This window comes from Hippoglossus stenolepis, chromosome 1 (genome assembly GCF_022539355.2).
Source record: "Hippoglossus stenolepis isolate QCI-W04-F060 chromosome 1, HSTE1.2, whole genome shotgun sequence".
NCBI lineage: Eukaryota > Metazoa > Chordata > Actinopteri > Pleuronectiformes > Pleuronectidae > Hippoglossus > Hippoglossus stenolepis.
The window spans coordinates 12,994,176-13,009,552 of NC_061483.1; the positions used below are offsets into that span (position 1 = coordinate 12,994,176).

General features: G+C 43.5%; 1 protein-coding gene across 17 annotated transcripts in view; it reads left to right on the forward strand.

Moving 5' to 3' along the window:
• Positions 1 to 15,377, forward strand: part of sox6 (SRY-box transcription factor 6) — a 136,950-nt gene that overhangs the window by 94,715 nt on the left and 26,858 nt on the right. For 14 of the 17 annotated variants that reach the window (XM_035174719.2, XM_035175558.2, XM_035174809.2 and 11 more), the window contains 3 exons: positions 2,861 to 2,984; positions 6,814 to 6,893; positions 14,480 to 14,629. In XM_035174719.2, the coding sequence (XP_035030610.1) occupies positions 2,861 to 2,984; positions 6,814 to 6,893; positions 14,480 to 14,629 (354 nt within the window). The remainder of the gene's footprint in view (positions 1 to 2,860; positions 2,985 to 6,813; positions 6,894 to 14,479; positions 14,630 to 15,377) is intronic. The other 3 variants (XM_035174889.2, XM_035175204.2, XM_035175805.2) reach the window with 1 other exon arrangement.

Genomic DNA, 15,377 nt, shown 5'->3' on the forward strand with positions numbered 1-15,377 from the left:
GTGAAATGACATTATCCAGTACTTAGCAGTGCTAAGACAAAGGAAGAGCAGTGCCAGCACAACAATGGCGCTGTATTTACGAGGAGAAGGAAGAACGCTGCCCAAGTGCCCCGCTCACATCTGCTCCACTTTATTCTCTGACTCCTCAAGATCATCTTGGCAATAGAAATATCCTGGGCACGCAGCCCACACATAGATGAACTTGAGTGAAAGTGGAAGGCACACACTCTGTATGCACTTTTTCTGCCTCTGCTTTTTTTTAATAAACGTAATAATGTTCTTTAAAAATTACCTCAACCGTCAAATTCCTAACAACGTTTTTCTGAAAATGTTATAACCTGCTCGGCTGATAACTGACAGCTCAACAATCCTCCACTATTTGTTGCCACCTTGAAGCTCCTCAAAATCCGCCCTCGCCTTTCTCTGACACTACTCGCCGTAAATTAAACTTTAATGCACGGAGCTCATTACTGCAAATCACAGCAATTCAAACCCAATGCATTTATTTCCCCTTCAACACACATTTACACTCCGTCTTGCCTCAATGAATCTTGTATATTCTGCTCCATATATTAAAATAATAATAGTAATAAAAAGCTGATGTCGCTGATGAAATGATATCGTTATAAATATGTCCAATAACGGATGCCTTTTTGCTGACGTCCATGCACTGTCTTTAATATGTATGCATCTAGAGTATAATCCTGTTATTCTAATTAATGTAGTCACATTTTTATTTAAAGATAATTTAAAAACAATTAAATTGTGGAGTTGCCTGAATGATTTTCATATTGTTTCCTCATGTGATGCAGCTGTTCTACTGGCTGTTTTTCTGATGTAATTTAAAAAAGGATGATCATAATTATTATTTAGAGCAATGCACTTTGAAGTTGCATATATACATTAGACCTCTTCAGATGTTTTAACTTAGGAGAGTGTTTGTCTTCTTTATGTCCGAGTGAGAGGAAATGTGGACAGAGTGCTGTGAAAGATTTACTTACTTTGAAAAATGTATTTAAAAGTCAAGAATGATCATTTGTGGAAACAGAATGTGTCGTGTTTTTGTTTTCTCTGCTAAAATATTTGAGTGGATAACTTCCTTTAGAAAAAAATATGACATAACTTTTAATTTACTGCGGACGTGTGTTCGTTAATTCATGAACGCGTCTGAACTACCGTGCGGCACATTTGTAACACACACGCAGGGATGTGGACTTGAGGGAGCCCTTCTCTGTCCCGTGACTGCCACACGTTCAGAAACAGTCTCCATCTGGTTTTACAGTCCAAATACACAGACAGAGAGAAGCTGTGTTCCCCAGTGTCCCCCCCGCCTGTCACTGGCCCTGCCTCATGTTGTGACATTAATTATTGTGTTTTTCCATATGTTCCATACATGCAAGGCCAAGATCCATCTTTCATCCATTCAGCCTGGAAACTTGGAACACAAATCCCTATAAAGCAATGTTTTATTTAAGGTCATTTGTCGCAGTCTCCTTGGACATTTATTTTTTCTGCAGTAAAAGCACATTTTACAGAATTACTTCTAGAAGAATTACATACTTTTCTATTCTTCGTATAATGCACTTTCTGCACTTGCACTTCTGGAAAAGCTCAGTAGACATAAAATGTTTCTATTTATTTAGTTTTCAGTTGAGCTCTGCACCTCTGGACAGATCAATAAAGTAGTTTTAAGTAGGTTTAGCGTGCTAGCTGCAAGAGAAACCGTGTGCGACTACTCCGGTAAAGGGTCTACAGGGGGACCGGCGCAGGCTGAAAAAAGTGGAGATCATAGCAGACCTCAGCCAGAACACGGGGGGGAGAGTCGCTGCTCAGAGCAGGTTGATTTCATGCCCCAATGCAGCGGCGGTAATTGCACCCAGACCCGTTTTATTGCGAGTTGATTTTAAGGGGGGATGAATGGAGAAACATTCTGTAAAGTGTTTATTTTGGGGGATGACCTTTATTAACCCATTTTCCAGGCAGGTTCCCCTGAGGTGGCCTGGCTCGGTGCGAGATTAACTCTCGCAGGCCCGTGGTAGCGGCGCTGCTCCCCATCATAGACTTTCAGGAAGCTGAGAATGACAGTGAGATTGGAACTTGCAACATGTGTAGAAAAAAAAAACCCACACACCACTTTTGAGACATAAGCTACTCACCCACCCTTGACATACACATGCAGGGAGTTTGTGTGGATATCCGCAGTAGGCCAGTCAGCAACAGGCTGGACGGTGAAGGTTAATATGCGAGTGGAGCAGACAGCCAGAGAATGACATTAAAATGAAATACAGCGTGTGGCAACGACTATTCAACTGCTTGCTATTTTTCCTCCGCTGAAAACAGACGTAGTAAATTACTGGATTGTCTTCAGGCTTTTATCATCTAAATAAATGATCACCCAGGATTGTGTGTGTAGTTGATCTTTCCTTGAGGTGAGTGTGTAAGTGTGTGTGTGCGTGTGTCTGTGCGCGCACATGCCGATCAGTCTTCGTCTCTGCACCTGTGTAATACATTCAACAATCCCCTTGCTGACATGTTGTATCTGCTGCAACAGAAGCCACACAGACCTGCCGAGCCTCTCCGCTCTCTGTCCTACACGTCGCCTCCTCTAACTGATCCTGGAACAATGTGCGTATGCGGGGCTCTTTGAAGTTCCAAGGTAAAATTGTGGTTTGGATTAAGAGCAGGCGTAGCTCGGCAAGGTATTGTGTGAGCACACGAGGGCCGTCACTGCCGCAGAGCCCCCTGTCAGCACGCGTTAGGAAGAGCTGTGATCTGGCCTCCCCCCTGAGTGGGCTGTGTGTGTCTGTGAACCATGCCTATGCTTAGGCCTCTCTCTGATCTCTGCTTCCTATCTGTTCAGCAGGTCCAGGGTCACATGCCTCCGCTCATGATCCCCATTTTTCCACACGACCAACGCACTCTGGCAGCAGCCGCCGCCGCCCAGCAAGGCTTTCTCTTCCCCCCGGGATTGTCTTATAAGCCAGGTATGGTTGCAACTAAAGTCCTCATTTTGTCTTTCTTCTCTCTCTATTTGCTTCATCTTTCCTTCATTATAATGACTTGATACATTATACAACAATAATAAACAAATGCTTCATTCACACGTGAGGCCATTGACATGATCTGCTCCGTCTGAACTTGCACTTGGGACCAAACGCCTGGGAATGTTCTAGTCCAAGTGGAACAATAGATATGGGCCGAGAAGCAGAGGAATGTAAACAAGTCTTCAACATGAAAGTATCTTTCAGTAGTTCGCTGGCTGTAATCTCTTAGTATCCACTGTGAGAGATCCAGTAACACGGGGGATGAACCCTGCATGAAAAGTCCTCCTATTGTCAGCAACTCCCATTTTACAATTTCACACAGTTCCTTTCGACGGAAGAATTAAGTAATTAAAAGACAATTGTGAGTTGGAGAGGTTTCAGGATGAGGTGAGGAACAGGTTTTCATTGCTTGTAACAGCATGTCTCCTTCTCTTCCTTTGTTTTTCAAATTGAGCAAAGACAAGATCCACAGCTTTAGTAATAAAACTTTAATTTAAAAAAATGTTGTAACATGTTGACTGATGCCCTGCCAAAACAGTAACCTTATACACCCTCATATTCTTGTGAACATGAAAGATGTGCTTCCACAGAATGCTGTAACAAAAAAATTGTGTAAAGCAATTTTAGACAAATCTCTTCATTTTAGATTTTAATCAAATAACAAAAAAGAACTTCAAGGCTTTTTTCCTATTTCCTCTGCCACATGTAAATAAAAGGAGACAATGTTGTTTTGATCAGTGTCAAAAAGAAAAGGATTTTTGAGTCAGACAGAAAAAGGAAAAGTCCACTCATCTGTTATGAACCCAAACCAGAACCAGAACAAGGAATAGGACTGGAAAAGGGAATAGAAACACTTGGAAGTCAGCAGGTTCGTAGCAGAACATTAGAAAGGTGTGCTAGTGCAGTTAATGAATTAACTATAAAACCACAGGATGAAAAAGAAAGTCAGCTATTTTGGAACTATGGAGCCATGACAGCTTAAACAAAGTGCCTGAGGGCGAGTCTTTTACCAGTGTGCTTTCTGCGATAGATTTGACAAGGAAAATGTTTTAGTTCAAATAACAGGAGCTATTATGGAATCATGGTGAGGGGTCGCCATGTGTATGGTTCCTGCATTATTCATGAGTTCATGAAGAAAAAAAGCAAAGGGGGTCTGAAAATGACTCTTGCAGTCAGGAGAGGTATTTTCAAAACATCTATTATTTCCCCCCCGATCCAACACAATATACACAATATTTCTGGAGAGTACAATGTTATCACCACCACCTGCAGGGTATACAGGATGCTGCCGTGTCCTTTCTCCATGAAGTGAGTGGCCAAGCATTCACTTCCAAGACTAAGGCCCACTAATCTGATGTTATCATTATGAGACAGCCCCCGGGGACCACTGCTTATGACCCCCAGCCCTGTGGTGCTCGCATTGGCAACAGAGTCATTCTAGCACCATAGTGGTAAGTCATCACCCCATCCACTGGCTGTGCTCAATGGCCTGGTCTTGCATGGTAGACAAGCACAGTCACAGAGGCACCGACTCATCTTTTAAACAAATAGATACAAGTCGGACTTCCCAGTCTGTTCGCACTGTTTACACAGACATTCAGTCTGATGTGTCTCTAATGGACCCACAGAATGACCTCATAGTCTTTAGCTTCCTCTGACAGTCTTCCTCATAAGCACACTGCTGACAGTTGAAAGTGTCCTCATGCTATTTTTAATCTTAAATCTCAGATTTTTGTATCACTATATTTGTCACTTTCAAACCAATTTCCTGATATTGTGGCGTTTGGAGCACATGGTTTTCTTCTTAATGTGCAGTAGAGTTTGGCTCAGGACACAATTTTCTGTCCGATCCTGAGAAAATTAACGAGGCCCAACAGGCATTCTGTTTTTTGTATCCAAACCCGACCCAAGCCCAACGTTTTTCCCTGATTACAAGCACGTGCAGTGTGAAAAATCAAGTAAATAGGCCAGGTTGGGAATCCACCTCTAATATAGTAACTTAAATAAATCAACTTACCCATCTAAATAATTATACCTGTTTATTTGTGTCTTCCGTAAACATTCTTGGTAAATTTATGACATTTAAAAGGCACTTTAAGAAGACAAGTGTCATCTAGTCATAATATTCATTCATCATTATTTGATCTGGCCTAAGAAAGGTTTCAGTTTCATCTGTCAACCCTGAGCAGATCTATGACTTGTATTTTATAGAATAATATGAGCAGGGAAATATAGCCTGTTCTGACCACGGTGTCACCTGAACTACCCCCCCCCTCCTTTAACATTCAGAGTCTTGGCTTCAGGCATGGGACCAGCCACGGAGAGTTAAAAAAACAAAGTAAAACTCAATTTTAAACGTAATTCTCTTTCACCACTGACGCTAAACTGGCACAGTTCCCATTCTGCTGGAGCCTCGACACAGACTGTGCATCCAAGACCTTGGAGCCTGAGACCCCCAAGCAGTGGAGGGGTGCTCACTTAGCACATGACCCCCCCGCAGGTTTCACATGACATCTTAAGACATCCAGCCATTTATTATTCCCAAATCCGACGTCACAGACGGCACGGAGCGAGAGAGACGGAAAGAAAGCGATACCAAAAAAGAGGAGGTGTAGAAATAACCACAGTACACAGCCACACATCCAACCCAGCACTATTTGAAACCACTTCTGCTGTGTGATTTTATTTGCTACTAAATGGGGATTGAATTTCCATGGCCTGTATCACATTGTGCTGTGCTGTACAAGATTGCAAAGTGAGGCGAGCGGGCGAGGGCAAAGTGAAAGAGAAGGTATATACATTTACCTTGTCTGTGGCTTAATGGCTCCATATGTTTGTGAGGAGATGTGACAGGCAGAAGTGGGGTCTGAGCGAAGGCCAACTACCCCTCCCCGCTCCCACTGTGTCCCCCCACCTCCCCCTCCTCCAGACACATGCCTCAAACCGCCCTCCCCTCCATGAACGCTGTGCTGCCCCGTCTCACTGGGGCTGTTCTGTCTGTCTCAACACACCGGGCTGATGTGTCAAAGCATCTGTACCCCCGTGGATATCACTCATACTGCAGCCGTTTTTATATCGCTGTCTGACAAAGGTGCTGATGGCAGGCGAACAGTAGCGAGTAGTAATGAATAGTGCTGCTATTTGGAGACCAATTCTTCCTCGCTTGATCACAGTGACATGTGAGATAAGAATGTGTGGGTTCTTTTTTTTTTTTTACTCTTGTTATTGTGACTGCACACTTGTTCCAACCAGTTCACATACAAGTGTTTTCACTCTGCTGCCAAAGCTATCACTCAGACCCAAACAATGTAGTGCTGAACAATGGCCAGACAAGTCTACAGCTGTTAGAACTACCTGATAGAACATGCTGGACCTTTTACATAATCGCTAATTGAATACCAGGGAGATATTTAACATTTATTATGAACACGCATGAACGCACGCACACAAACATCTTAAAAAAACTCCTTACTTGTTAAAATATTTAGGAGCTATTGCTGTCATGGTATTTTCCAAGAGTAGTGTGCAGGTGGAGGTAGGAGAGAATGGTGTGGAACGTTCCTTAGTAATCCTGCTCCAGTCAAACCAGATTAGCCTTTTGTTAATGCAGATGTTTGGGCTTGAAGCCGAGGGCTCGCTGCAATGTGCCACATGGCTGTGGCAAAGTAGCGGAGGGCCCAGGATCCGTGTTGGCACTTGCCTGGCTGCGCTGGGCCGGCTCATTGTCTGAACCTGTACGCATTGTTGTCTATCTCTCCCTCTCTGACAGGTGATAACTACCCGGTGCAGTTCATTCCATCCACAATGGCAGCTGCAGCAGCGTCAGGACTCAGCCCCCTCCAGCTTCAGGTATGTACAGTACGATGACAAAGAATGCTAGGGACGCCCGCCAAGCCCAGGGCAGAAAGAACGGCTAAGCAGCTGTACGCCAAGTAATGAGCTGCACACTAAATAATCCTGGAGGCCCCCAGCTCACACGTGCTTATCATCTTACATATGTAATTTATCCCATTTTATAGAGGATTTATCCCCACTAGCTCTGCCCAGCAGAGGAGGAAGGAAGATAATGGTTATTAGAGGGAATGAGAATCACTTTGGTTGTCTTAATCGCCTGCCGGTGAATTTATCAGAAGACAATTGACTAAGCAAGCAAAAAATCTCCTTCTTAACTGCTTAGCTGAAGCTTTTCTTTAATCACTGTGAGGATAACAAATGAGAAGAAACAATGGATGTTCGCAGTGAAAGCAGACTCCTGGTATGTTACACAGTGAAGCTGAGAAAAGGCGTTTGAGCAACAGAAATGTTGGGACAGGTTCCAAGCCCTACAGGCTTTTCTAACAGCATTTAAAAGAGCTGAACTCAGGTCAGAGCTTAACCTGAGGACATCATGTTTAATGTGGATAATTATCTGCCTTGCATGGTTCAAGTTATTACTATTAGAGATACTATTGTTACCACAGCTCTCTCTGACTCTGCCTGATCTTGTTGATAAAGATTCTTTCCATTAAAATGCAGACACAGGAGCAGCACTAGGAGTTTAAGATATATTTTCAGTTTATCGGACAGATTTCAAGTATATCTGGAACTAGAAATCAGTTCTGTTCTTTGGAAACAAAGAAAAACAATGGAAAACATTTTAAAGAGCATTTTTCCTAACACGTGTTTTAGCCACCACTGATGCTTTGTCAACAACAGCATAAAGGGGGGGGGGGGTCCTCTTTGCACATGTTTTTAAGAATATAAGCTTGAGGAGAAGAGAATGTGTTTCCATAGTTTATACGTGTAACTTAGTTTGTGTATCGTAACAAAGTCCATTGGGAAGGAGTAGTTGTTCAGATAGGCATGCTGAGTGTATTTATAGTGGTGGATGAGGTCAGATGAGACAGTCATATATCTGAAGGTTGGGGTGAGGAGGGGAGACAGGTCTAGAGTCATTAATTCTCATTATGTATCTAACCCTGGGAATGGGCAAAAACAGTGCCTCCAAGACCATGACTTGGCTGACCTTTAGAGAACACAGTAAACAAAAAAGAGGTGCATTTTCCATTAATTGAAGTCTGTCAGCCTGTCACATATTCCTCCTGCTGTCTGCTATTTACCCTGCATAGAGACTCCCCTTAAAACAGCAAGAGAAAGTCAAACATGCCCTTTTCTACATTGCTGGGATCAACAAACCGTGCGACTGCCACCACTTCCTCTACAAAGCACCGAGAGGCTGCCGTGATTAAAAACATCATATCAGCCCAGACACGGAATTAAGTTACAGTTGTCTCCTGCCTTTTAAAGCTCTAACAGCAGCAACACTCTCTGTCCTCTTCAAAATTAAAGTATTGCAGTGTACTTCAGTGCGGGTGCGAGTTTGAGTGAGTGGACCCGTGAAAAGAATCTCATCAACAATGTAAAAATCACAGCGTGATAAGAAAAGGGGATATTTAATTTGAGGTGAAACAAAGTAAAGAGACACTTTATCTGATAAGTAGAGCAGTGAAATAAGTATGGCTGCCCTCAACAGCAGTGAAAGACATTTACACATTTGCAGATCGTGCCACTTTTTTAATTCAAACTCCACTGGTTAGTTTCTTGGGTTTAATTTCAATAAAAAAATATATTTATATATATAAATGCAAAATAAGCTGTCCCTGAGAATATTCACCGACCATATGATTTGAATCATTGCATCATCAAGCACACAACTGCACCAACTTTAACTGTCCTAAACTTTTCTACCTCCTCCCATTCTTCATCTTCCTAACATAACACATACAGAGAAATAGAAAATCACATGCACATACCCCCCCATTAAAATATCTCTTCCTGTCAGCTGCATTGAAAGGTATAATTTCCACCGATAGATTGTGCAATATATGAACCTTAAAAATTATCTTATTGGAAGAATTAATTCCCACAATGCTGCAGAGGTAATGTGATCAGCCATCCAGTCAGAGAGGCCAGCCGCTCCGTCAGTCTTAATGTTGGCTGCGCAGCCTCTTCACAATCTCCTCTGTCATAACAGTCTGGGATCCCCCCCATCCCCTGCCCTTAAGGAGAAGAAAACCCAACAAGGTAACAAAGGCTTAAAGCTGATGGATGTAAATGAATCTTCTAGGGAGCGTTTGAGTGTAGGAGACTGTAATTTGCTTGTCAATACAGGATGGTAGCATCACTCCGGCGGCTGGCAGACTGCAAGTGGCTGTCACCAGGCGTTGCTGTACCACGGGGCAATTTCACTCAATGTTTTCCTGACAGATTGGCTCTCGTTCTCAACTCACAGGAGAGGAAGGCGGGTAAACTATCCCTGCGCGACATGCCCCTCTTCATTAGTGCCCACACAGAGCCAGGATGAGCCCAGAACCAGCAGGAAACAATGGCTCCATCCCCGCCTGCCCTTCTCTAAATACAACCGACACCTCTCATCTAACAGAGGAAATTGTGCTCAGATTGTATCCCAATCTGTCTGGACATCTACTATATTCAATTGAATGGAGGGACAAGGCGGGAATTTCCCTAATTCCACAAAAGAATTTTCTATTTAGAGTAACACTTAATTTGCTGTCTGTACACTATACATTGCATCAGTCGCCAAGTGAAAAACAATCTACTTAATGCCAATATCAACTTGATATATATCACCCTTCCTTTTTACAGAACCATTGAGATGGTCCTGCTTTTCAATTGGAAGCAGGACTTTGGGGTTAGAAAGCATTATTAGATAAAGCAGAACATCTGGGTTCTCTGCAGGGTCACAAACTAAATATAAAGAAATTCTCTGCTTTCACTCAGTACAAGCTTCATTTTCCATCTCTTGCCGTTTCTGTCTTAATTTTCCAGTTTTCCACCTTGAACCTTCTCTAAGTGTCTTAGTCTGTATTTTTCTCTCCTCTTTTCTTTGCTCATTCCGTCCATGCGTTTCACTTACTCTTTTTAACCCCAAATTTCCCAAGTCCATCACATCCTTAAGCCGCTTGAGTTCAGACCTAACATGTAATGCAATTACCATCCGCCACATTTGCTATGGCCTCTTGGCCCGTGATGAACCTGGGCCCAGCCTCAGCTCGTGCTCCCTTTTTAAAGATGAAAAGCAGCCCACATGCTCAGCGACAACTTGGACCAGATCTCAAGCAGACAGACATATCTGAAGGAGTTCTCAGGGGCTTAGACGACTGGAGTGATAAGAAAAGGGTGTTGCGCAGTCAGGGACAAACAGGAAGAATGTGGGAGAGCAGCAAACCGCATTTTATCTTTTGTTTGGATGTAAAGGTCTGTGTAGTATACATGTGAAGAGATGGCTTCTATCGTTAACAAGTGCAGCACTTTTGACTTTGAAAGAGAAAGAGAAAGAGAGAGAAAGAGGAGGAGGAGGGGAGAAAAGAGAGAACGGACATACTGTAGCGAGCAGCTGTTTCTGTGTTTATGAGCAGAGGCGCTTGGTCTTTGAAGGTAACCCAGAGCAGTGCAGCAATGCTAGCTGTGTGTGGAAGGCTGGCTAATAGGACGGCTAGGTGAGCAGCTGGATGGAGGCAGTGGTGAACAGAGGGACAGATGGACAGATAGAGTGGATAATGCAGTGAGCAACACTGAATGAGAAGGCTGGCGCTGGGGCCCCTGGGCCTGGAGAAATCCACACACACACTCTTGCACAAGGCAGACTGTGTTTGTGTGTGTATGTGCCAGAGAGAAACTGATACAGAATATGTATATACTGTAGATGTGAGATAGAGAGATAGAGAAAGGCAAGAGGAGGGAGGGGGGATAAGAGCAGAGCAGGTTGGGTGCCAGCAGATGAAACAGATGTTGGGCCATACTGGAAAGCATCGGCACAGTGCACCAGGACGCTTTCCTCCACTCCTGACATCTGGGCCTAGCCTGGGTCAGCCTGCCTGGTCGCCATGGGCAATGAGCCTGTACAAGCCTTGTGGCAAACGGGGCTGGCGCTGTGCTGCCTTTTAAATGGTGTGGTGCACTGAAGCACAGTTAATGCTCTCATATCCAGCCCAGTGCTCCGCACCCAGGCCAGACAGAGGTGAATGAGACATTGACAGACAGATGAACTGACGCAAAACAAAGAGATGAGCGTGCGATTAAGAGAGTGTCAGTTCGAAAATACTTAGCCCAACGCAGAGAGGGATCAATTGGTATTAGTAATTGTTTGGTTGTTAGAAAAATATCTTTGTCTTCATTTGTATATTTGGAAATGTGCAATGCACTCTAATTCCTGGCAGTAACAAATCGGACAAATAGCTCAGAAAATGTCTATTTATCTATATTCTTTAAGGCATATACCCTAGTGTCTGAAGAAAGAAATCATACATGATAATTGTATGTTGTTCTTATAATTGATTATATTAAATATCAAACCATAGAATTAGTTTTGTTGAAACCATATTAAACCTGTAAGATGTCTTAACATCATCAGCAGAGTGTGTGATATCAGTTTAATGTCGCAGGCAGAAAAGTGAACCTCCCTGTTTAACCTCTGCTGCCTCCAGAGGGCTTGTTTTTAATTACCAGAGGCTAACAGGCTGACCTTGGCTGTGCTGCTCACTTTAAATCCATGCTTGCTGAGATCTGCTCCACTCTGGAAAACAGGGAACGATGGGGTCAGAAGAGAAACCTTAGATTTTCTGATTTAAGTTTGGTATCACTACAGGAAAAGAAATGCTGTTTTAGGAAAAAGACAAATCCTTTCAAATCACTAAAGAAAAAAGTAAGACATGCTGTATTTCAATACTAGCTGTGCATACACACCTTTTAATAAAGACAAATTGCACTAAGTTGCCTCTGCCTTCATGCTGAGAAAACACATATAGACAGTTTTTTCAGATTTCTTTTAACACCCACATTGCAAACTCATTAGCTATCATTTCATTTTGCAGTTTTCTGTCATAATTCAAGCTGTCTAGGTGGCTTTTGATGAACACAAGTATTGTACGTTTCCTAGAAGATGTTTCCCTTTGTCGGAAAAAGCAACACAACCAGTTTTAAGAGTCTATAGGAAAGGCAAGAGAAAAGGGAAACAGAAGGGCCCAAAGCTCCGCTCAGGCTCTCTCCTACTCCTCCAATACCCCAGAGTTGGAGCATTGACTTTCAGCTTGACCCTCATTACCATGAACCTTTTGCTGCCCCCACCTGGCAAGTAGATATGAAGAAGGGGCTATTAGATGTGAGGGAGTCAACTGAGAACATTGGGAAGCAGACAGATGTCTTCCGCTTAGGGAGAACAGCCATGGGAGGATGTATCATCCTTCAGCCTCCGACACCACAATGCCTGTTACCATTGACGACTCTCTGTTATGTTTTAATCTTCATGACATGCTGGTAGTCAAACAATTTTATAATTTGCTATAAAGATATTGTCTTTGATTTGTACCAAGCCACACCATAAAGCCGGAGCAAAAACACACCATAGACTAAACTCTGACGTATTTCATATTTGTCCTTGAGCAGTGTCTGGTGGTTTAACACACCTTTCATCCGACTTTCCCTCTGATTGTGTTTATTGTTCTTTAGCTCCTGGAGTCAGACTGTTCCTGGTTATAAGGGTAACCATTGCTTCTCACCCCATGGCACTGACCTGCTAATCAGTGCTGAAAAGGGGGCATCCTGACTCTGTCTAATTTGAGGGAAACTGTAATTATGCTCTTTTTCCGGGACAATAAAGTTCTTCCCACTCAAGGTCAGGGGCATGCCCGAGCGACAAGCCTGTTAGCAAACATCTGTCCAACAGACTCAGCTTCCGCTGTTCTACTCAGACTCATGTGTAGCCTGGAGTGATGGGCAGAGAATGGAGTATCCTCTCTCTCTCTTTCTCTGACATTAACCAAGTCGAGCTCAGATGAGGAGAAAATAGAGTTGGGTCCACTCCTGTGTCCATTCCTGTCGTAGACAAAAGGCTGTTTGTGAGGGAGGTGGGGGCAGTGCTATCATTGTGGGAACATAATCAGTCTGTCATTTCCGTTGCCCATGTGCTGTTGTTATCCCCAGGTCCCCTGAAAGAATGGGCCTTTTGTACTGCCGCTTATATGGCAGTGATAAAGTTTCTTACAGGAGCACATGTGTGTTTATATCTGGAGATATGTGCATGGACATAAAGTGCTTTGTCTGGCATCTACACGACTGAAGGTGAGGCCAGCGGGGCCGGGTGGCTTTTTTCCATCCACACAAATGCAGGCTGTATGTGGCCAGTGTAATCGGGAAATGAGAAAGAGTTTGCTGATTGGCCAGAGGACGAGAACTTAGATTCTCCCTGACAGCACCGTCTGACTGAACAGCACAACAACCCGTGAAGTATACCTAGTCTGAAGAAAGCAGGCCAGTGGGGGAGTTAAGGGGTGCTATGTCTCTGATGAAGTGAGGTCTAAGGCCACATTGAGTAACACTCTTTCTCAGACAGTATCCCTTATTTGACAGACCCCTGCCATTTACAGCAGGAGACAAAAGCCAATTACGTTACTTACCTGGTGGCCAGTAAATGCAGACCTGGGGTGGAAAGAAGACTCAGAGGAGTGCTGGGCTCTGTGGGACAGAAATAACAACCACAAAAATAATAATCGAATCATATCAGTCTCGTTTTATTTGCTTCAAGATTTAATGAAGTTAAAAAAATAGACACATAGCTTAACGTCAATAAATTAAACTGTAATTTTATCCAGGATAAAGGATGAATTACCTCGGTAGTCTGTAGCTCACCAGAATTTAAAAAATACTTCCAAACCCTAATAGTAACCACTTTTTGTACTATACGCCACATTATCAGCCCAAAGTGAAAATTTAAATCGAGCTTTCAGAGTTCAACCCTGTTACAGGCTTCGCTTATTGAGGGCTTAGCCGGTCTTTTAAACCACCCACTTGTGTGGTAATGTCACCAACAGTCGGACGTCTCACTGATTTAACGCCAAGGAAAATAATGGTGATTACATCAGTGTTCTTTGTGCAGGTTTCTAAGCCTTAATAATGCTGGTGTTTAAAGTCTTCTGTGATGGCCATCCAACTGAGGTTGGGTTTCTAACCGTGTGGAATAGGACTCTCACGTGGCAGCGTGGAGACAAATCACAGACTTCAATGGGAAGCTGTGTAGATCTAGAGAAATGAGAGATCTTTGCAAACACACTTGCATCCAGTCGGCAAACTTTTCTCTGTGATGAGTGGAAAATAGGGGCTCCAAGTATTTTGAATGAAAGCCATCTCTGTGTGGTTTTTAAGACTGCTGTCTCTCTCTGGGTTCAGTCTTTGAAATACAGTTAAGACCTTTGATGGAGGTTCTCTGCCAGCCTTATGGAAAGAGAGGAAAGACGTAAAAGAGAGAGAGAGGGGGGGGGGGGATGAAGGGAGACACAGAAGCAAGAGTTCTAGGGAGAGGAAAAGACAGAATATGAAACTCTGAATGTTTGCTGGATTTGGATGTTAACGCCTTTGCGGGTTTCTGCACCTCCCTACAGCAACTGTATGCTGCCCAGCTTGCCAGCATGCAGGTCTCTCCTGGAGCCAAGATGCCTCCACTCCCCCAGGCCCTCAATGCGAGTGGGCCCATTTCTCCCTCCTCTCTGAAGAATGACAAGAGTTCCTCCAGCCCCATCACTCAAGTCAAGGTAGAACCCTCAATTCCTTCTACCCGCCAGTCCAGCCCTTGAGTGGTACTTGACCTAGCCTATAGCCTAGTCGGTGTTGTAAGAATAAACTAGTGTCTACGCTGTTCGCTGCTACAGTCAGTTCCTGCAGCAGACCAGTGCTGAGCCCAACCTCTAACAGGCCATCAATCTGCAATGCTTTAACAAGGCCCTCTCTCTTACCCAGAACTCTGTGGACATTGTTGCTATGGCTATGGCTGCTCCAAGCCAGTAATTTGTGGAACACATGGTTTCTAATTTTTCCTCACAATGAAAAGTGTTTTTTTTTCCTTCTTTTTTTTGTATCTTAAATGGAATCAAACAATTACTACAGTGTGATTCAAATGCTGACAAAAGTGAAGCAAGAATTAGGATTGATGACTTTTTGATTTGATTTGATTTTTTTGGGCTTCGTAAACAAACCAAAAGCAGGATGTGTGTTTTCTGCTGCTGTATGGCACGGCTCCACTAGACCTCCATGCAGAGGAAAGGACGCATATACATCACCCCCACTCACTAAGGCCATAATCAGAAACATGCGCCCATTTGGAGCAGTTTAGCTTAATAATATTACAATGGAGAAAGACCATAAATCATCTCCTTGAAATGGTAGCAAGACACTCCAGCTTTCTTTTCACTCACTCACACACGCCCACACACACACACACACACACTCCTTCAGGTCTCCTACCTCTGGGGATTTACACTGAAAGATTGCCCTCAAACTGAC